The sequence below is a fragment of the Bombina bombina genome, chromosome 2 (assembly GCF_027579735.1).
Source record: "Bombina bombina isolate aBomBom1 chromosome 2, aBomBom1.pri, whole genome shotgun sequence".
Classification (NCBI taxonomy): domain Eukaryota; kingdom Metazoa; phylum Chordata; class Amphibia; order Anura; family Bombinatoridae; genus Bombina; species Bombina bombina.
The window spans coordinates 618,900,410-618,923,478 of record NC_069500.1 but is presented as its reverse complement, the minus strand read 5'-3'; the positions used below and the strand labels follow the sequence as shown (position 1 = coordinate 618,923,478).

Below are 23,069 nucleotides of genomic sequence, written 5' to 3'. Positions count from 1 at the left end.
CATTTTGAAGTCCAAAAAACATAATTTATGCTTACCTGATAAATGTATTTCTCTTGTAGTGTATCCAGTCCACGGATCATCCATTACTTGTGGGATATTCTCCTTCCCAACAGGAAGTTGCAAGAGGATCACCCACAGCAGAGCTGCTATATAGCTCCTCCCCTCACTGCCATATCCAGTCATTCGACCGAAACTAGCCGAGAAAGGAGAAACCATAGGGTGCAGTGGTGACTGTAGTTTAATTAAAATTTAGACCTGCCTTAAAAGGACAGGGCGGGCCGTGGACTGGATACACTACAAGAGAAATAAATGTATCAGGTAAGCATAAATTATGTTTTCTCTTGTTAAGTGTATCCAGTCCACGGATCATCCATTACTTGTGGGATACCAATACCAAAGCTAAAGTACACGGATGATGGGAGGGACAAGGCAGGAACTTAAACGGAAGGAACCACTGCCTGTAGAACCGTTCTCCCAAAAACAGCCTCCGAAGAAGCAAAAGTGTCAAATTTGTAAAATTTTGAAAAGGTGTGAAGCAAAGACCAAGTCGCAGCCTTGCAAATCTGTTCAACAGAGGCCTCATTTTTAAAGGCCCAGGTGGAAGCCACAGCTCTAGTAGAATGAGCTTTAATCCTTTCAGGGGGCTGCTGTCCAGCAGTCTCATAGGCTAAGCGTATTATGCTCCGAAGCCAAAAGGAGAGAGAGGTTGCCAAAGCTTTTTGACCTCTCCTCTGTCCAGAGTAAACGACAAACAGGGCAGATGTTTGACGAAAATCTTTAGTAGCCTGTAAGTAAAACTTCAAGGCACGGACTACGTCCAGATTATGCAAAAGACGTTCCTTCTTTGAAGAAGGATTAGGACACAATGATGGAACAACAATCTCTTGATTGATATTCCTGTTAGAAACCACCTTAGGTAAAAACCCAGGTTTGGTACGCAGAACTACCTTGTCTGAATGAAAAATCAGATAAGGAGAATCACAATGTAAGGCAGATAACTCAGAGACTCTTCGAGCCGAGGAAATAGCCATCAAAAACAGAACTTTCCGGGGGGCGGAGCCATCAGCCGGTCTGAGCAGACGCATATCTTTGGAGCTCCTCATCAAATTCATGTTTTGCCTTGTTTAAAACCCACATTTTGTGGTTTATCACTTATCTACAAGGAATATTACTGACTGGCAGGTATGGAGGTGCTAGATCGTTGGGAACAGAGAACCCAGGCACTAATAACCCAGCACTTTATTGATCTAGAAGAGAGTTTCCAACGGCTATTCACATTAGCGACGCAGCGCAAGCCTAGTAACCGGACCTACCTACAGAGAGAGGCATCTGAGACACTCGGCCACCTAACTAACACATCATGCCCAGCTCTGTTTAAAACACCACTGATTCCCCCATGTGGAGACTGCGAGCGGCAGACTACTGGACATTCACTTACAGACAGAGCGAGGTGTGCAACAAAGTCAAAATGGCGCCTTAGCCCTTCAGCACTACACTTAACTGGTAAGGCCCCACGCACGCAGCAGAGGAAGGATCGAGTGAGTACTAACCAGCCGCGGTATATGAAACCGCAGCCAGCTGTGTCTCAACTCACTGTAAAGAAAAGCAAGTCAGGAGGAAAGTGGCAACGGACTTCAGGCCCTGATTTGAACAGGTCACTCCACAGGTATAGTCGGAACTTAGCCGGAGTTCCCAGCCTCAGATCTCACACAGACAAAGTGCAGCTGGATGGGGACATCGAGACCGAGGAATGCAGCGCAAGGTCCGGTTTTGAAACGGTAAATTACTGGCCTCATCTTAACAGTTTGGGAACACAGCCCATCGTTGCCACAGGGAACAGGTCTCTCTACTCAGTCCCGGTTCAACGGATGTTACAGTGGGACCCAGGCGGTTCTGTCTTTAATACTAGTTTCCAGCAGTCTTAGTGATCCACACATAGTCTGCTACATGCTTACCTTGCAGCCCGTCTGCATATAATTTAAACAAATGAGGAATAGACTTTTTTCCCATATGGAGGACTTAGTTTCATAGCCCACTGAAAAACGTGTGACAAGTGAATGTGAGACATTTTGTTCTATCTTAAAAATGCAAAATGGGACTGTCACCAGCTAGCCCCATAAATTGACTCTACAAGTTTACTTAATAATTTTCTTTCTAGGTTTGTTTTACAATAATGTGTTCTTCCTCACTGATATTTATACGTGTGTTATCATTGTGTATGGTGTGTTTTGTTTTCTTTCCCTTCTCATGGACTTCTACATTGAATGTAATAGCCCAATCTAGGATCACTCCTGGACTTAAATGAATGTAAAATGTTGAAATACATTGTTGGGTTTACTTGCTCCCTTGCTGTAATGTTATGTTAGACTAAGTCATCTATATCCACACAGTGCTCACCACATACACTTATGTTTCTTTCTATGAAGTCTTATATTAGTTCGGGACATGGTGCTCCTTGTCCTATAGTAATAGTAATGAGGCTTGTTTGTGTAGCTATAACTTTATTCAAGTTAATATCCTAGTAGGTAATGCTTATAGAATTTTATGTATGCTCTGAATTTCAGCTACTCATTTACTGCCTAATGTTTACTCTTACATGTTTTTATGCCCACATGTTGAATGAGCATCTACACTGGGCATACTTATATAATAGACTACTGTCTTACCCCTATCAGGGTATAGTATACATAGTACTGATAAGACTTGCGAACATTTAAATTTATATTTTTTACTAGAACAGTCTGACAAGATATTGATGTCGGAAACATAGATTTTCTGGAAAGTCCCTTGTTGACCATAAGTACTGTGGACTTGTAATCATCAGCGAGTATGTTAATACTGAACTTCTTGAAGGCCTATATCGTAGCGTTAATTACACCATTGAGATTATTTAAGCACTGCTAGGCTTCTAATTTTAGTGTAGTAGGCATTACTGTATTTATGTTACATTACTACTTGCCATGTGGGCTGGTGTGCTGCCTGCGGCCGAGACAGCATATTTTAGCCCGTGGGCTTATTACAGGCAAAATTAGCTTTAAATACATATGGTTAATGCCCCCTGCAATGGTAATGCTAATGTTTGGATAGTTTAAGTTTCAGTGTAATAGTTTTCTTACTTAGTCTAATATGTAATTCCTGGCTTTTCAATACTCTGTCTTTTACTCTATTTGAAGTGCTCAACAATACCCCTAAGGTGCTTTAATCTAATAATATAAAGTGTCTTCAGCTTAGCAGAATCCCTCATACTATATAAAAATGTACTGCTTTCTTTGAGAGATATTGAAGAACAAACTTCTTGAAGCTTACTATATATGTATATATATATATATTTTCCCAAAAGTAATATTGACAGCCTTTAATTACTTATGTCTGAGCTCCCATCAGTTTAGTTGATTAAGTTAGTTGTAGATTCTCTTTTTTATTCAGCCCTATTTAACCAGTCGTGAACTGGCTGTCGGTTGGCCCCGATACCCCCCCTGGGGTTTACCCCCAGTATTTGTTTTGTTTGCTTTTGTAAACTAAGGAACGTAGATTCCCTCGAATTTCCCTTCTATCTAACATAAGACTGGTACAATATAACGGCTAGTGATACCCTCATTAAAATTTTATATAATAATAGTCTTGTTAATCTCCATTTCTATATATTTTCTACTGATTTTACTAGTCTAAGGAGATTTATTTTTGGTTGGGCTTAAATGAGGCCCTATCAGCTATATATTTGAATTCTTTTCATAACCTTTGGCAAATAGTAATACCCCTATTCAAGTATTACATAATCATAGTCTTGCCAATCTCCTTTCTTATAGTATATCTTCTAATGATTTCACTAGTCTAAGGAGATGCATATTTATATGGGCTTAAATATGGCCCTATAGGATATATATTTGAACTCTTTTTCATAACTTCTGGCAATTACAGTCATAAGGGCTTCAAATGGCCCTATATTTTAATTTGAAAACCTGAGGTTAGTCCTTTTTATTTTCATTAACCACATAGGTACCACTTCTCTACTACTCTTTGGCTTAGTTTTTCGTTTTTGTTTTGTCTACATGTAGAAGTGTAAGATTTTATTTATGTTTATAGTTTGGTGGTGATGTCTACTATATGTACAGTACTATATACCTTGTTACATATCCTCACGGGTTGAGGGTTTTTTCTGCATGATTGCTATGTACTGTTATTTTCTTTACCTCAATAAAAAAATGTTTAAAAAAAAAAAAACAGAACTTTCCAAGATAAAAGTTGAATATCAATGGAATGAAGGGGTTCAAACGGAACTCCCTGAAGAACTTTAAGAACCAAGTTTAAGCTCCACGGGGGAGCAACAGTTTTAAACACAGGCTTAATCCTAACCAAAGCCTGACAAAATGCCTGGACGTCTGGAACTTCTGCCAGACGCTTGTGCAAAAGAAATTTAAAGTGAGAAAAGGTGGGGGTAGGGCAGAGTATATTATACACAAGAGATTCAGTGGTTAAGGGCGAGTAGCCCAATTTGAGTTTTATAATCTCCTAACCACTGATACCTCCTGCCACAGATTTAAAGTTATGGGCAAGATACAACTAACGAGTAATTGTAAATAGACTTACAAGTAAGAATAGGTAACTTAAATCTGTGAGGAAAATTCCACCAATGCCCTCGCAAAATCAGAGCTAGATTGTTTTTAGTTAGAAAAATTTTTGTTCTCCATTCATACACTAAAGTTTATTAAAGTCAAAATTTTAACCACACATACATTTAGCAAGAGCTAAAAATTAAAAACACTACACCTAAGTTGAGCTGTGAATTTTAAATTAATCTGAAATCAGTATCAAAGGTATCTGGCAGCAAAATTATAGATATAGGCTAAGCCCTTACAATCCGAGGGCTAGTTTTAAATTTAAATTTTAACCAGTAATTAAAGCTGCTTTCTACCAGACCAACAAAGGTGAGCAAGTTAAAAAGAAGGGAAAGACAGAGCTTATCCCAGAGGACCCCTGACGTACGTTTCACAAAAACGCTTGTACAAAAGAATAGACAGAGCAGAGATCTGTCCTTTTAAAGAACTAGCTGATAAGCCTTTGTCCAAATCCTCTTGGAGAAAGGACAATATCCTATGAATCCTAACCTTACTCCATGAGTAACTCTTGGATTCACACCAATAAAGATATTTACGCCATATCTTATGGTAGATTTTCCTGGTGACAGGCTTCCGAGCCTGTATTAAGGTATTAATGACTGACTCGGAGAAGCCACGCCTTGATAGAATCAAGCGTTCAATCTCCATGCAGTCAGTCTCAGAGAAATTAGATTTGGATGATTGAAAGGACCTTGTATTAGAAGTCCATGGTGGAAGAGATGACATGTCCACTAGGTCTGCATACCAGGTCCTGCGTGGCCACGCAGGCGCTATCAGAATCACAGATGCTCTCTCCTGTTTGATTTTGGCAATCAGTCGAGGGAGCAGAGGAAACGGTGGAAACACATAGGCCAGGTTGAAGAACCAAGGAGCTGATAGAGCATCTATCAGCGTTGCTCCCGGGTCCCTGGACCTGGATCCGTAACAAGGAAGCTTGGCGTTCTGGCGAGACATCATGAGATCCAGTTCTGGTTTGCCCCAACGATGGACCAGTTGAGCAAACACCTCCGGATGGAGTTCCCACTCTCCCGGATGAAAAGTCTGACGACTTAGAAAATCCGCCTCCCAGTTCTCTATGCCTGGGATGTGGATCGCTGACAGGTGGCAAGAGTGAGACTCTGCCCAGCGAATTATCTTTGAGACTTCTAACATCGCTAGGGAACTCCTGGTTCCCCCTTGATGGTTGATGTAAGCCACAGTCATGATGTTGTCCGACTGAAATCTGATGAACCTCAGTGTTGCTAACTGAGGCCAAGCTAGAAGAGCCTTGAATATTGCTCTTAACTCCAGAATATTTATTGGGAGGAGTTTCTCCTCCTGAGTCCACGATCCCTGAGCCTTCAGGGAGTTCCAGACTGCGCCCCAACCTAGAAGGCTGGCATCTGTTGTTACAATCGTCCAATCTGGCCTGCGAAAGGTCATACCCTTGGACAGATGGACCAGAGAAAGCCACCAGAGAAGAGAATCTCTGGTCTCTTGATCCAGATTTAGTAGAGGGGAAAAATCTGAGTAATCCCCATTCCACTGACTTAGCATGCATAATTGCAGCGGTCTGAGATGCAGGCGCGCAATTGGCACTATGTCCATTGCCGCTACCATTAAGCCGATTACTTCCATGCACTGAGCCACTGACGGGCGTGGAATGGAATGAAGGACACGGCAAGCATTTAGAAGTTTTGATAACCTGGACTCCGTCAGGTAAATTTTCATCTCTACAGAATCTATAAGAGTCCCTAGGAAGGAGACTCTTGTGAGTGGTGATAGAGAACTCTTTTCCACGTTCACTTTCCACCCATGCGACCTCAGAAATGCCAGAACTATCTCTGTATGAGACTTGGCAATTTGAAAGTTTGACGCCTGTATCAGGATGTCGTCTAGATACAGAGCCACCGCTATGCCTCACGGTCTTAGAACCGCCAGAAGTGAGCCCAGAACCTTTGTAAAAATTCTCGGGGCAGTGGCCAACCCGAAGGGAAGAGCAACAAATTGGTAATGCCTGTCTAGAAAGGCAAACCTTAGGAACCGATGATGATCTTTGTGAATCGGTATGTGAAGGTAGGCATCCTTTAAGTCCACTGTGGTCATGTACTGACCCTCTTGGATCATGGGTAGGATGGTCCGAATAGTTTCCATTTTGAATGATGGAACTCTGAGGAATTTGTTTAAGATCTTTAGATCCAAGATTGGTCTGAAGGTTCCCTCTTTCTTGGGAACCACAAACAGATTTGAATAAAATCCCTGTCCTTGTTCCGTCCGCGGAACTGGATGGATCACTCCCATTACTAGGAGGTCTTGCACACAGCTTAGGAATGCCTCTTTCTTTATCTGGTTTGCAGATAACCTTGAAAGATGAAATCTCCCTTGTGGAGGAGAAGCTTTGAAGTCCAGAAGATATCCCTGAGATATGATCTCCAACGCCCAGGGATCCTGAACATCTCTTGCCCACGCCTGGGCGAAGAGAGAAAGTCTGCCCCCCACTAGATCCGTTTCCGGATAGGGGGCCGTTCCTTCATGCTGTCTTGGGGGCAGCAGCAGGCTTTCTGGCCTGCTTGCCCTTGTTCCAGGACTGGTTAGGTTTCCAGGCTTGTCTGGAATGAGCAACAGTTCCCTCTTGTTTTGAAGCAGAGGAAGTTGATGCTGCTCCTGCCTTGAAATTTCGAAAGGCACGAAAATTAGACTGTTTGGCCTTTGATTTGGCCCTGTCCTGAGGAAGGGTATGACCCTTGCCTCCAGTAATGTCAGCAATAATTTCCTTCAAGCCAGGCCCGAATAAGGTCTGCCCCTTGAAAGGAATGTTGAGTAATTTAGACTTTGAAGTCACGTCAGCTGACCAGGATTTAAGCCATAGCGCCCTACGTGCCAGGATGGCGAATCCGGAATTCTTAGCCGTTAGTTTAGTCAAATGAACAATGGCATCAGAAACAAATGAGTTAGCTAGCTTAAGCGTTCTAAGCTTGTCAATAATTTCATTCAATAGAGCTGTCTGGATGGCCTCTTCCAGGGCCTCAAACCAGAATGCCGCCGCAGCAGTGACAGGCGCAATGCATGCAAGGGGCTGTAAAATAAAACCTTGTTAAATAAATATTTTCTTAAGGTAACCCTCCAATTTTTTATCCATTGGATCTGAAAAAGCACAACTGTCCTCAACCGGGATAGTGGTACGCTTTGCTAAAGTAGAAACTGTTCCCTCCACCTTAGGGACCGTCTGCCATAAGTCCCGTGTAGTGGCGTCTATTGGAAACATTTTTCTAAATATAGGAGGTGGGGAAAAGGGCACACCGGGTCTATCCCACTCCTTGCTAATAATTTCTGTAAGCCTTTTAGGTATAGGAAAAACATCAGTACACACCGGCACCGCATAGTATCTATCCAGCCTACACAATTTCTCTGGAATTGCAACTGTGTTACAGTCATTCAGAGCAGCTAATACCTCCCCAAGCAATACACGGAGGTTCTCAAGCTTAAATTTAAAATTAGAAATCTCTGAATCAGGTTTCCCCGAGTCAGAGATGTCACCCACAGACTGAAGCTCTCCGTCCTCATGTTCTGCATACTGTGACGCAGTATCAGACATGGCTCTAACAGCATTTGCGCGCTCTGTATCTCTCCTAACCCCAGAGCTATCGCGCTTGCCTCTTAATTCAGGCAATCTGGATAATACCTCTGACAGGGTATTATTCATGATTGCAGCCATGTCCTGCAAGGTAATCGCTATGGGCGTCCCTGATGTAATTGGCACCATATTAGCGTGCGTCCCCTGAGCGGGAGGCGAAGGGTCTGATGCGTGGGGAGAGTTAGTCGGCATAACTTCCCCCTCGACAGAACCATCTGGTGATAATTCTTTTATAGATAAAGACTGATCTTTACTGTTTAAGGTGAAATCAATACATTTAGTACACATTCTCCTATGGGGCTCCACCATGGCTTTCAAACATAATGAACAAGTAGGTTCCTCTGTGTCAGACATGTTTAAACAGACTAGCAATGAGACTAGCAAGCTTGGAAAACACTTTAAAACAAGTTTACAAGCAATATAAAAAACGTTACTGCGCCTTTAAGAAACACAAATTTTCCCAAATTTTGAAATAACAGTGAAAAAATGCAGTTACACTAACGAAATTTTTACAGTGTATGTAATAAGTTAGCAGAGCATTGCACCCACTTGCAAATGGATGATTAACCCCTTAATACCAAAAACGGAATAACAAATGACAAAAACGTTTTTTAAACAGTCACAACAACTGCCACAGCTCTACTGTGACTTTTTACCTCCCTCAATATGACTTTTGAAGCCTTTTGAGCCCTTCAGAGAAGTCCTGGATAATGCAGGAAGAAGCTGGATGTCTGTGTCTGTAATTTTTGCTGTGCCAAAAAAAAACGCTAAAATAGGCCCCTCCCACTCATATTACAACAGTGGGAAGCCTCAGGGAACTGTTTCTAGGCAAAATTCAAGCCAGCCATGTGGAAAAAACTAGGCCCCAATAAGTTTTATCACCAAACATATGTAAAAAACGATTAAACATGCCAGCAAACGTTTTAAAATACACTTTTATAAGAGTATGTATCTCTATTAATAAGCCTGATACCAGTCGCTATCACTGCATTTAAGGCTTTACTTACATTACTTCGGTATCAGCAGCATTTTCTAGCAAATTCCATCCCTAGAAAAATATTTTAACTGCACATACCTTATTACAGGAAAACCTGCACGCTATTCCCCCTCTGAAGTTACCTCACTCCTCAGAATATGTGAGAACAGCAAAGGATCTTAGTTACTTCTGCTAAGATCATAGAAAACGCAGGCAGATTCTTCTTCTAAATACTGCCTGAGATAAACAGTACACTCCGGTACCATTTAAAAATAACAAACTTTTGATTGAAGAAATAAACTAAGTATAAAACACCACAGTCCTCTTACGACCTCCATCTTAGTTGAGAGTTGCAAGAGAATGACTGGATATGGCAGTGAGGGGAGGAGCTATATAGCAGCTCTGCTGTGCGTGATCCTCTTGCAACTTCCTGTTGGGAAGGAGAATATCCCACAAGTAATGGATGATCCGTAGACTGGATATACTTAACAAGAGAAATTAAACCATGAAATTCCACAGGTCACATGATATATCACTACTCTGCAGCAGTTTTTCAAGCCCACTACTGAAAAAAGAATAATGTATTACACATAAACCAAACACGCAGAAAACATTAGTCGTAAATTAAACGGATGCTGACCTTTGGCAAATCTATATAGTAAGAAATGGAACATCTGGAAATACCTACCTCATTAGGACACCCTTCTGGTTGTGGTAGTCTTCCATTTTTCTTGAGGAGCTCAGTCAAATGATATACAATCATCTGTCCTTGTTTATCGTTGCCAATCATCCTCATAAACTCCTATCAAAAAGAATAAATAGAGAAATGTAATGCCTGTTAGTCAAGAAATCTCACTTTACAGTTGTAAGATACACAACACTTTATACCTGACTAAACATAGTTGTGTCTTTGTCTTTCTGCGTATTATATATATATATATATATATATATATATACACACACTGTATATATAGTCTTGTACTGTTCTCCTTTAAAACCACCATTGGAGGATGTCTATTAAAAAGTATATACACAAGGGAACAAGCACACAGAATAGGGGAGGGGAGAGAGTCCCTTTATAGTGTAGTATTGTCCGTTCAAATTGTGCCTTGACATAAACAATAACAGAAAATTGCTCACCTGATTTAACCTCAACAAATATTAGGTATTTGATGTGCCTGAGTGGGATATAAAGTTGAATCACCTGTTGCAATTAATGTGAGAGAAAGGATTTTTCCTTATGAAAAAACATAAATTATGCTTACCTGATAATTTCCTTTTCTTCTGATGGAAAGAGTCCACAGCTGCATTCATTACTTTTGGGAAATAAGAACCTGGCCACCAGGAGGAGGCAAAGACACCCCAGCCAAAGGCTTAAATACTCCTCCCACTCCCCTCATCCCCCAGTCATTCTGCCAAGGAACAAGGAACAGTAGAAGAAATATCAGGGAGAAAGGTGCCAGAAGAATATAAGGACACCCCACATAAAATTACTGGTGGGGAGCTGTGGAAATTATCAGGTAAGCATAATTTATGTTTTTCTTCTTAAATAAAAGAGTCCACAGCTGCATTCATTACTTTTGGGAAAACAAAACCCAAGCTATGGAGGACACTGAATGCCAAGACGGGAGGGTACATAGGTAGCCCATACTGAGGGCACCAGGCCTGAACCTCTACCCAATAAAAAAACCTGCTTCGTCCGAAGCAGAGAAAATTTTAAGAGGAAAAGCCCCAATGACACTGACTCGCAGTTAGTCAAGAAGCCAAACTAGAGACCGCAAAAGGACTCGCCGGAGCCAACAGTCCTCCAAGAGACACCGTCGCCCAACAAACAGTCCCCCACCGCTCACCCCTCACAAATGAAGGGGACACTAGCTGAAAACCCCCAACGGGACAAGGCAAAGGAGGACAGAGGAAACTGAAAGGTCCCCTAATACAAAAAAGAACACCTCCAAGAGTGAGCCCAGCTCTCAGAGACCCAAAGGGACCCAAACAGGGAAAGGAGGCCACGCCAATACCAAGCGAAACCCGGGATAAGACAGGGGAACAGAGACAGAACAGACTCTCAAACATCCTGCAAGCACGGAATGGAACTGAAGAGGCAAAGTCCTCCCAGTGTCTTACCATAGATTACCAAGCTATTCGACCATGAAAAAGTGTTTAATACACTCAGGTGAAACACCCCAAGTTTGAGAACACAGAGTCCATAACAGGACAACACAGAGGGTACGTGCGAGGAAGAAGATGCAGTCAAGCAAGAAACAGACTGCAAAACCCCCGGACAGAGGGCACGCTCCAGGCAACCTAAATCGCCGGACCTACACACAGGTCCCTAAAAAGGGTACATAAAACCTCAATCGAGGCCCGAGAAGGAGAGTATACCCTCAAAACCCGAAGGAAGAGTAAACCCCCTTCTAAAATCAATGGAGCAAGGTGAAAGAAAAATCTATACCTTAGCAGACTGAGCTAACAGGATAGACTCAACAAGCTCACACATCCATAGGAGACTGCGACCCGAACGCAGTGCCTGAGACCACTCGGCCATCCTGACCCACAGATCCACACCCAGCTGGACCAACCCAGCCTCAGGGATCCAACACAGGGGAACAAAGGATCCCGAAACAGGTACAGGAACGAGCGCAAGGATAGCACAGCCATCCCCACAGAGTACAAGTACAACCCGACTCTGAAAACAGACAAGGCAGCCATAGACCGAAGGATCTATCCAAATAAAGGCCCAACAAGTCTGACTTTGATCCAGCAAGACCCCAAGAGGAACCAATCCCACGTTTCCACCTCCCATGCAGGAGAAGCCCCAAGCAAGGACTCCATCTCAATAGGGAGGAGAATATCCCCTAAAGAAAAGGGATGATGCCGGAAGGGCAACAATTCCTCAAGACCCGAGGCACCAGCTAATGGGAAGATAAATTCCCAACACAGATGTCCTAGAAAAGGACCCCCCTACAAATAGCTTGCCAAGCAGAGGCACAGCCAACCCATTCGCCTGCAGAGTAGGGAATCCACGGGAACACTGCCAAACTGACCAGGGGAATGCAACCCTAAGGCGCACTGGAAATTGGACAGTCAGTGCCAGCAGCTGGGTATGAACCAACAACCCTTGAGGCGCAAGCCACACAGCTAACCACAAGATGACACGGGCTACTCCTGTGGCAAAGAGTAAAACATACTCTGAAAACCTGGCCAACCATTACCAGGTCAGGTAGATGGAAGAAGGTGGAACTGAACCACTCTGTCCCTAGACAGCTACAGGTTTGAAACCTGAACCCCAGACCACTGAGGATCATCTGAGCCCAAGTTCCACCAACCGTGTAAGACCCCGACCAGCCCTGAGATCCAAGATTCCAAAACCACCCAAAACTGGGTCAGGAAAAAGGCCAAGTGAAGCTTCAGCAACCGGAAGTCTCAGGGAGAAAAACAGGTCAGGGCACCTAATAGTTCAGGCAAACCTTACCCTAGAACTAAACACCCCATCTGGCCAAAAGGCCAGACACAAGGGATATGGATGCATATCCAGAGAATCCGGATAGCGAGAAGAACTCGAAAGCCAGACCAAAGGAAGGAACCACCCCTATCTAAAGTCCAACGCTCCAAGGAGCATGGCTAGAAATCGTATGGAGAGACTTCACAAAGCCTCAGGACAACCAAGGGATACCTCAAGGTCAAAAAATTCCTACTAGCAGGACTAGTCTCCCTATCACCTCCGCTCAAGCAGAGGACACAAGGAAGAGAAAGGCATTAAGCTTACCCAGATCTGGAAACCCCCAAGCTAAACAAAGTCCCTGCATGGAACAACCATCAGCCGGAAACACAGATCCCTAAAAGGAGATCCAACTCACCCAGAGATAATGGAAGAAGACCCAAAAGGTCTTTTATAACTCACAGACAGTACACGACAAAGAGTAAAAGCTGCATCTAGAAACAATATAAACAGTTTACGCGTATACCTGCAAGGTGGTAGGAGCTGCAACTAGTTTCAAACTGCAAACCTACCGCATGCTAGACAGCTGTCCTGTACAAGTTGTTGGATCAAGCCCAAAAGGACAAATCCAGAGGCCTAAAAGATGAAGGCCAAACCGCTCAACTGTGGTAAGGGGTGTTAAGCTCTCCAACCCTCCACCGCATGGGGGAGGCTCTAGATTATGATGAAATCAGATGTCAGATAGAGTGATGCAGCAAGAAACTCCCCTGCCCAGCCATCTATGACTGAAGGCTATAAGGACTGAAACAAACCTTCCCGCCTCACAGACCCACAGGTCCTCTTGAATGCTTAGTTGAACATGAAAAACAATGATAACCTGAGCACTCTGTGCTTCTACCGAACAAGCTGAGCAGAACAGCGCCACGTGTCTGAACATCCACAAGACCGAACGAAATCCAACAGGACCAGCCTGCACCTAGGGTCCCAAACGGCAAGCTGCGTAAATTCTCCCTCGTAGGGGAAAAAACTGAAAACAGACATTTTAAACATAGGACTAACATGTCCAAAACAACTTCCGAAGAAGTAATAAAGAGTATCAATCCCAGAAAGTTCCCAAAGGAAACAAAAACAAATAAAAGACATCTCATCGGATATAAATAAAATATAAGGCAACTCGGAGGTTAATGCACAAAAAGATACAGGCCTACCCGCAGGACCAGCCAAACGGAACCCTATCTTACAAAACTGGGAAAGATCTCAAACAAATGACAATCAGGAGATTACTTCATCCCCATATGTCTAATGAGGTGCACCATTCGAATTATCAGACTGAAAATCTCTGTAACTGGTAACGATAGGGTCATTCAATAACTGAAAAACATGTCTGAGCAACACGCGAAGGTGCGCAATCCTGTAACAAAGGGCACAACACTCAGGGACAGATACCCCCGCGGGGAACTATAGAGGCCCTCCCCAAGGCGGAAGGCCCGGGACAATAGGGCACAAGCACATTCTCAAATAAACGTCTGGACTCTGCAGACGAACAATCGCCAACATTATGTGGAAGCGAAAACGTGCTGCAACCTCCGAGGGAAACACGCCATCCCGCATGGAGGAACCATAGACTGGGTAACCCGCATGTGCAATGTGATTTGGTAGGGAACTCGCCTCTCGGAGGACAGGACCCCCAGAGGCGGATGGCTCAGAAGTCCCTTGATTCCCAGAGCCTGAGGAACCAGGCGCTCTGAAATGGCATACGGAACAACACTGGTTGACAGGAGTCAACGAGGCCACTCCGGATTAATCACCGGACACAGAATCTGAAATAAAAATGGTCTCGGTATCAGAATCCTCCGTAACTGAATCTGATATTAACACAGTCTCAGCATCAGAATCCTCCATAACTGGATATAGGATATTTAAATATGGACTAAAGTAGTAAATCAAAAACGGCACATGACACCCACAATGGCTGGGGCACTCACCACCTCCTATGACCAGACCCCTGCAGACTAGAAAATTTCCTTTACCCCGCAGTCGGGAATGTGGAAATGGAAAAATGGAACGTAACCACACCCGAACACAAGGTGAAATGTATAGTCCAAAAAAGTGTGCCCAACCAAAAGGCTGCGTCACATTCAAAAGCCTTAAAGTTCCAACCACAAGCCCAGTAAACATCACACATAAAACAGGTTGAATCACATAACAAACATTATTATAAACCCCCCCCCCCCCGTTCAATAACCCCCCTCAGGAGATATTAACCCTTGATTCCAAGATACTAACGGAGACTTACTGAGACCCATATGTCATATAGTTAGACACGCAAGGTGTTGTAGCCTCTCGGGAAAAACATTCACATTACAGTACATTGACAATAAAGTAAAATGAAACGATCTTACTGGAATCTACACCATGGAACAGGAACACGGCCTTTCAAGTGTGATGAATAGTCGCATCGCCTCCGCCATGGACTTGAGAGAAGAAAGCAGGCAGCGGAGCGAAGTTCCACAACGCCAATTGCTTGAGGAGCTGTTAATATGTGTCAGGATGGTTTCGCAGAGAGACTCTCCCTGCATCTCCGGACTCTAACTTTCATCCAAGCCCTCACTGAGAGACTGACAGGACTACTTAAAACTCCTGTCCCATTCCGAAGAGTACTACCCTCCATAAGAGACAAAAAACAAAAATTAAAAATTCTGACACTTCTCTGCCAACCTCCTGGGACGAAAGGCAAATAATGACTGGGGGATGAGGGGAGTGGGAGAAGTATTTAAGATTTTGGCTGGGGTATCTTTGCCTCCTCCTGGTGGCCAGGTTCTTAATTCCCAAAAGTAATGAATGCAGCTGTGGACTCTTTCCATTTAAGAAGAAAATAGCCCACGAGGGGCGGCCTACTCACACATTTGGCCGCTAATCTAAAAAAATAAAATTCTACTAAAAGAGCACGGTTTCATATCCCTGTAATCTTAACCACAGTAATTATATTAGATCATAACATCAATGAATGTTAACCCCTACTCAAGATTACAAGTTGAGCGCAAAATATCGCTTCCGTGAAAGCGATATTTGGGCTCAACTGAGTAATACAAGCGGAAGCAAATGTGTGCTTGTATTACAAGCGAGGTGCAATCCGAATGCTGCAAGTCCACCTGAATTTCCTTTGTATACTTCTGCCAGGCTATTATGGGTCCATTAAATTTATACATTTTAGATATATACTTAGGGATTTTGGAGTTTGGGCAATGAATAACAGAATTTATGCTTACCTGATAAATTACTTTCTCCAACGGTGTGTCCGGTCCACGGCGTCATCCTTACTTGTGGGATATTCTCTTCCCCAACAGGAAATGGCAAAGAGCCCAGCAAAGCTGGTCACATGATCCCTCCTAGGCTCCGCCTACCCCAGTCATTCGACCGACGTAAAGGAGGAATATGCATAGGAGAAATCATATGATACCGTGGTGACTGTAGTTAGAGAAAATAATTCATCAGACCTGATTAAAAAAACCAGGGCGGGCCGTGGACCGGACACACCGTTGGAGAAAGTAATTTATCAGGTAAGCATAAATTCTGTTTTCTCCAACATAGGTGTGTCCGGTCCACGGCGTCATCCTTACTTGTGGGAACCAATACCAAAGCTTTAGGACACGGATGATGGGAGGGAGCAAATCAGGTCACCTAGATGGAAGGCACCACGGCTTGCAAAACCTTTCTCCCAAAAATAGCCTCAGAAGAAGCAAAAGTATCAAATTTGTAAAATTTGGTAAAAGTGTGCAGTGAAGACCAAGTCGCTGCCTTACATATCTGATCAACAGAAGCCTCGTTCTTGAAGGCCCATGTGGAAGCCACAGCCCTAGTGGAGTGAGCTGTGATTCTTTCAGGAGGCTGCCGTCCGGCAGTCTCATAAGCCAATCGGATGATGCTTTTAAGCCAAAAAGAGAGAGAGGTAGAAGTTGCTTTTTGACCTCTCCTTTTACCAGAATAAACAACAAACAAAGAAGATGTTTGTCTGAAATCCTTTGTAGCCTCTAAATAGAATTTTAGAGCACGAACTACATCCAAATTGTGTAACAAACGTTCCTTCTTTGAAACTGGATTCGGACACAAAGAAGGCACAACTATCTCCTGGTTAATGTTTTTGTTAGAAACAACTTTCGGAAGAAAACCAGGTTTAGTACGCACAACCACCTTATCTGCATGGAACACCAGATAAGGAGGAGAACACTGCAGAGCAGATAACTCTGAAACTCTTCAGGCAGAAGAAATTGCAACCAAAAACAAAACTTTCCAAGATAGTAACTTAATATCTACGGAATGTAAGGGTTCAAACGGAACCCCTTGAAGAACTGAAAGAACTAAATTGAGACTCCAAGGAGGAGTCAAAGGTTTGTAAACAGGCTTGATTCTAACCAGAGCCTGAACAAAAGCTTGAACATCTGGCACAGCCGCCAGCTTTTTGTGAAGTAAAACAGATAAAGCAGAAATCTGTCCCTTCAAAGAACTTGCAGATAATCCTTTCTCCAAACCCTCTTGTAGAAAGGATAGAATCTTAGGAATTTTTATCTTGTTCCATGGGAATCCTTTAGATTCACACCAACAGATATATTTTTTCCATATTTTATGGTAAATTTTCCTAGTTACAGGCTTTCTAGCCTGGACAAGAGTATCAATGACAGAATCTGAAAACCCACGCTTTGATAAAATCAAGCGTTCAATCTCCAAGCAGTCAGTTGGAGTGAAGCCAGATTCGGATGTTCGAATGGACCTTGAACAAGAAGGTCCTGTCTCAAAGGTAGCTTCCATGGTGGAGCCGATGACATATTCACCAGGTCTGCATACCAAGTTCTGCGTGGCCACGCAGGAGCTATCAAGATCACCGAAGCCCTCTCCTGATTGATCCTGGCTACCAGCCTGGGAATGAGAGGAAACGGTGGGAATACATAAGCTAGGTTGAAGGTCCAAGGCACTATCAGTGCATCTACTAGAGTCGCCTTGGGATCCCTGGATCTGGACCCGTAGCAAGGAACCTTGAAGTTCTGACGAGACGCCATCAGGTCCATGTCTGGAATGCCCCATAATTGAGTTATTTGGGCAAAGATTTCCGGATGGAGTTCCCACTCCCCCGGATGGAAAGTCTGACGACTCAAAAAATCCGCTTCCCAATTTTCCACTCCTGGGATGTGGATTGCAGACAAGTGGCAGGAGTGATTCTCCGCCCATTGAATTATTTTGGTCACTTCCTCCATCGCCAGGGAACTCCTTGTTCCCCCCTGATGGTTGATATATGCAACAGTCGTCATGTTGTCTGATTGAAACCTTATGAATTTGGCCTTTGCTAGTTGAGGCCAAGCTTTGAGAGCATTGAATATCGCTCTCAGTTCCAGAATGTTTATCGGGAAAAGAGATTCTTCCCGAGACCATAGACCCTGAGCTTTCAGGGGTTCCCAGACCGCGCCCCAGCCCACCAGACTGGCGTCGGTCGTGACAATGACCCACTCTGGTCTGCGGAAGCTCATTCCCTGTGACAGGTTGTCCAGGTTCAGCCACCAACGGAGTGAATCTCTGGTTCTTTGATCTACTTGGATCGTCGGAGACAAGTCTGTATAATCCCCATTCCACTGTCTGAGCATGCACAGTTGTAATGGTCTTAGATGAATTCGTGCAAAAGGAACTATGTCCATTGCCGCAACCATCAAACCTATTACTTCCATGCACTGCGCTATGGAAGGAAGAAGAACAGAATGAAGTACTTGACAAGAGCTTAGAAGTTTTGATTTTCTGGCCTCTGTCAGAAAAATCTTCATTTCTAAGGAGTCTATTATTGTTCCCAAGAAGGGAACTCTTGTTGACGGGGACAGAGAACTTTTTTCTATGTTCACTTTCCACCCGTGAGATCTGAGAAAGGCTAGGACAATGTCCGTATGAGCCTTTGCTTTTGACAGAGACGACGCTTGAATCAGTATGTCGTCCAAGTAAGGTACTACTGCAATGCCCCTTGGTCTTAGCACCGCTAGAAGGGACCCTAGTACCTTTGTGAAAATCCTTGGAGCAGTGGCTAATCCGAATGGAAGTGCCACAAACTGGTAATGCTTGTCCAGAAAGGCGAACCTTAGGAACCGATGATGTTCCTTGTGGATAGGAATATGTAGATACGCATCCTTTAAATCCACCGTGGTCATGAATTGACCTTCCTGGATGGTAGGAAGAATTGTTCGAATGGTTTCCATTTTGAACGATGGAACCCTGAGAAATTTGTTTAGAATCTTGAGATCTAAAATTGGTCTGAATGTTCCTTCTTTTTTGGGAACTATGAACAGATTGGAGTAAAACCCCATCCCTTGTTCTCCTAATGGAACAGGATGAATCACTCCCATTCTTAACAGGTCTTCTACACAATGTAAGAATGCCTGTCTTTTTATTTGGTTTGAAGACAATTGAGACCTGTGGAACCTCCCCCTTGGGGGTAGTTCCTTGAATTCCAGGAGATAACCTTGAGAAACAATTTCTAGCGCCCAAGGATCCTGAACATCTCTTGCCCAAGCCTGAGCAAAGAGAGAGAGTCTGCCCCCCACCAGATCCGGTCCCGGATCGGGGGCCAACACTTCATGCTGTTTTAGTAGCAGTGGCAGGTTTCTTGGCCTGCTTACCCTTGTTCCAGCCTTGCATCGGTCTCCAGGCTGGTTTGGTTTGAGAACTATTACCCTCTTGCTTAGAGGGTGTAGAATTTGAGGCTGGTCCGTTTCTGCGAAAGGGACGAAAATTTGGCTTATTTTTAGCCTTAAAAGACCTATCCTGAGGAAGGGCGTGGCCCTTTCCCCCAGTGATGTCTGAAATAATCTCTTTCAAGTCAGGGCCAAACAGCGTTTTACCCTTGAAAGGGATGTTAAGCAATTTGTTCTTGGAGGACACATCCGCTGACCAAGACTTTAGCCAAAGCGCTCTGCGCGCCACAATAGCAAAACCTGAATTTTTCGCCGCTAATCTAGCTAATTGCAAAGTGGCGTCTAAGATAAAAGAGTTAGCCAATTTAAGTGCTTGAACTCTGTCCATAACCTCCTCATACGAAGATTCTTTATTGAGCGACTTTTCTAGTTCTTCGAACCAGAAACACGCTGCTGTAGTGACAGGAACAATGCATGAAATTGGTTGTAGAAGGTAACCTTGCTGAACAAACATCTTTTTAAGCAAACCCTCTAATTTTTTATCCATAGGATCTTTGAAAGCACAACTATCTTCTATAGGGATAGTAGTGCGTTTGTTTAGAGTAGAAACCGCCCCTCGACCTTGGGGACTGTCTGCCATAAGTCCTTTCTGGGGTCGACCATAGGAAATAATTTCTTAAATATAGGGGGAGGAACAAAAGGTATGCCGGGCCTTTCCCATTCCTTATTTACAATGTCCGCCACCCGCTTGGGTATAGGAAAAGCATCGGGGGGCACCGGGACCTCTAGGAACTTGTCCATCTTACATAATTTCTCTGGAATGACCAAATTGTCACAATCATCCAGAGTAGATAACACCTCCTTAAGCAGAGCGCGGAGATGTTCTAATTTAAATTTAAAAGTAATAACATCAGGTTCAGCTTGTTGAGAAATTTTTCCTGAATCTGAAATTTCTCCCTCAGACAAAACCTCCCTCCTGGCCCCTTCAGATTGGTGTGAGGGTATGTCAGAACCATTATCATCAGCGTCCTCATGCTCTTCAGTATCTAAAACAGAGCAATCGCGCTTTCTCTGATAAGTGGGCATTTTGTACAAAATGTTTTTAATAGAATTATCCATTACAGCCGTTAATTGTTGCATAGTAAGAAGGATTGGCGCACTAGATGTACTAGGGACCTCTTGTGTGGGCAAGACTGGTGTAGACACAGAAGGGGATGATGCAGTACCATGCTTACTCCCCTCGCTTGAGGAATCATCTTGGGCAACATCATTATCAGTGGCATCATTGTCCCTACTTTGTTTGGACACTATGTCACATTCATCACATATATTTAAATGGGGAGGAACCTTGGCTTCCAAACATACAGAACATCGTCTATCTGATGGTTCAGACATGTTAACAGGCATAAACTTGATAACAAAGCACAAAAAACGTTTTAAAATAAAACCGTTACTGTCACTTTAAATTTTAAACTGAACACACTTTATTACTGAATATGTGAAAAAGTATGAAGGAATTGTTCAAAATTCACCAAAATTTCACCACAGTGTCTTAAAGCCTTAAAAGTATTGCACACTTTAAAGCTTTAACTCTTAAAATAACGGAACCAGAGCCGTTTTTACATTTAACCCCTATACAGTCCCTGGTATCTGCTTTGCTGAGACCCAACCAAGCCCAGAGGGGAATACGATACCAAATGACGCCTTCAATAAGCTTTTTCAGTGGTTCTTAGCTCCTCACACATGCATCTGCATGCCTTGCTTTCCAAAAACAACTGCGCATTAGTGGCGCGAAAATGAGGCTCTGCCTATGACTAGAAAAGGCCCCCAGTGAAAAAGGTGTCCAATACAGTGCCTGCCGTTTTTTTAATACATCCCCAAGATTAAAAGAACTATTTATAGTTATAATCCACTAAATATACTTATAAAGTAATCGTTTTAGCCCAGAAAAATGTCTACCAGTCTTTAAAGCCCTTGTGAAGCCCTTTATTCTTATACTAAACTAAGAAAATGGCTTACCGGTTCCCATAGGGAAAATGACAGCTTCCAGCATTACCAAGTCTTGTTAGAAATGTGTCATACCTCAAGCAGCAAAGTCTGCCCACTGTTTCCCCCAACTGAAGTTAATTCATCTCAACAGTCCTGTGTGGAAACAGCCATCGATTTTAGTAACGGTTGCTAAAATCATCTTCCTCTTACAAACAGAAATCTTCATCTCTTTTCTGTTTCAGAGTAAATAGTACATACCAGTACTATTTTTAAAATAACAAACTCTTGATTGAAGAATAAAAACTACATTTAAACACCAAAAAACTCTTAACCATCTCCGTGGAGATGTTGCCTGTGCAACGGCAAAGAGAATGACTGAGGTAGGCGGAGCCTAGGAGGGATCATGTGACCAGCTTTGCTGGGCTCTTTGCCATTTCCTGTTGGGGAAGAGAATATCCCACAAGTAAGGATGACGCCGTGGACCGGACACACCTATGTTGGAGAAAATGGCTTTTAGAGCGAATGGTGTCAAGTTTGACACATATTCTTTATTCGTAATCCAATCTAGGACCACTTTTACTAATGTAGCTAGATTATAATATTTTAGGTTGGATAGAGAAAGACCCCCTAGATATTTATGAATAGATAACTTTGTGGAAGAGATTCAGATTTTTTTTTTGTCAGATAAACGTAGCTGTAATTCTGTTAAAGTTTAAAATATCTTTAGATTGAATAATGAATGGTACATGTTGTAATAGATATAGCAGCTGGGGGAAAAAATAGTTCTGACTAGCGATATTCTGGCAGACAGAGAAATTGGTAGCTGAGACCATCTTTTCAAGTCTTCATCTAGCTTCAAAAATAGGGGAGCATAGTTCAAATTATACCATCTAGTTGGATCCCTGCAAATTTTGATTCCCAGATAATTGATTGAGTCAACTACCATGAAAGGGCACTGATACTCGGGAGTCAGGGAGACTGGTGGTGAAATCCACAGTAGTTCGGATTTCTCTAGGTTAATTTTATAGCCAGAAATTGATCCAAATATATCTGCTAAGTCTATAAATTGTTTGATCAAGTTTTCTGTCTTGCTTAAAAATAATAATAAATCGTCTGCAAAGAGTGTTAATACAGACTTGAATTTACCAATAGTGATACCCGACATCTCCTGGCGCAGCTGTATTGCGAATGGTTCCAGAGAGATATTGAAGAGTAGAGGTGATAATGGGCATCCCTGGCTTGTCCCTCTCTCGAGTATAAAGTTGTCAGTATAATAGTTATTGATTTTAAAATTGAATCTGGGCTGGTTATAGAATAACTGTATAAGTTTTAGAAAGTTTCCCTGAAATCCGAATCTTTCTAAGGTGCTCCCAAGACGATCCCAGCTAATTAGGTTGAATGCCTTTTCAGCATTGACCGAAAGAATCGCTAAATCAGGTCTAGTTCGATTCCTTTTTATACTCTCTTTATTCCAAAAGTACTCTGTAATAGTGAGAACTCTACAGATTATTCTTGTAATATTTCTCCCCTTCATAAACCCCACTTGGTCTTCATGGATCAAAGGACTTAGGAGTTTTTTAACCCTATCTGCCAAGATGGACATGAAGATTTTATAATCATTATTGAGGAGAGCAATCGGTCTATATGAACTTATACTTTCGGGATCTTTGTTTTTTTTTTAAGTATCAATGTAATTGTAGAAGCGGTGAAATATTTGGACTGCATTCTATTTTCTATATAGTATTGATTGTATAGGTTAACAAGCATAGGA

At 42.9% G+C, this 23,069-nt stretch overlaps 1 protein-coding gene across 1 annotated transcript in view; it reads right to left on the bottom strand.

The window, feature by feature from the left end:
* Positions 1 to 23,069, bottom strand: part of JAK2 (Janus kinase 2) — a 737,012-nt gene that overhangs the window by 24,318 nt on the left and 689,625 nt on the right. Inside the window, exon 23 of the mRNA XM_053702553.1 lies at positions 9,894 to 10,007. Coding sequence (XP_053558528.1) covers positions 9,894 to 10,007 — 114 coding nt within the window. The remainder of the gene's footprint in view (positions 1 to 9,893; positions 10,008 to 23,069) is intronic.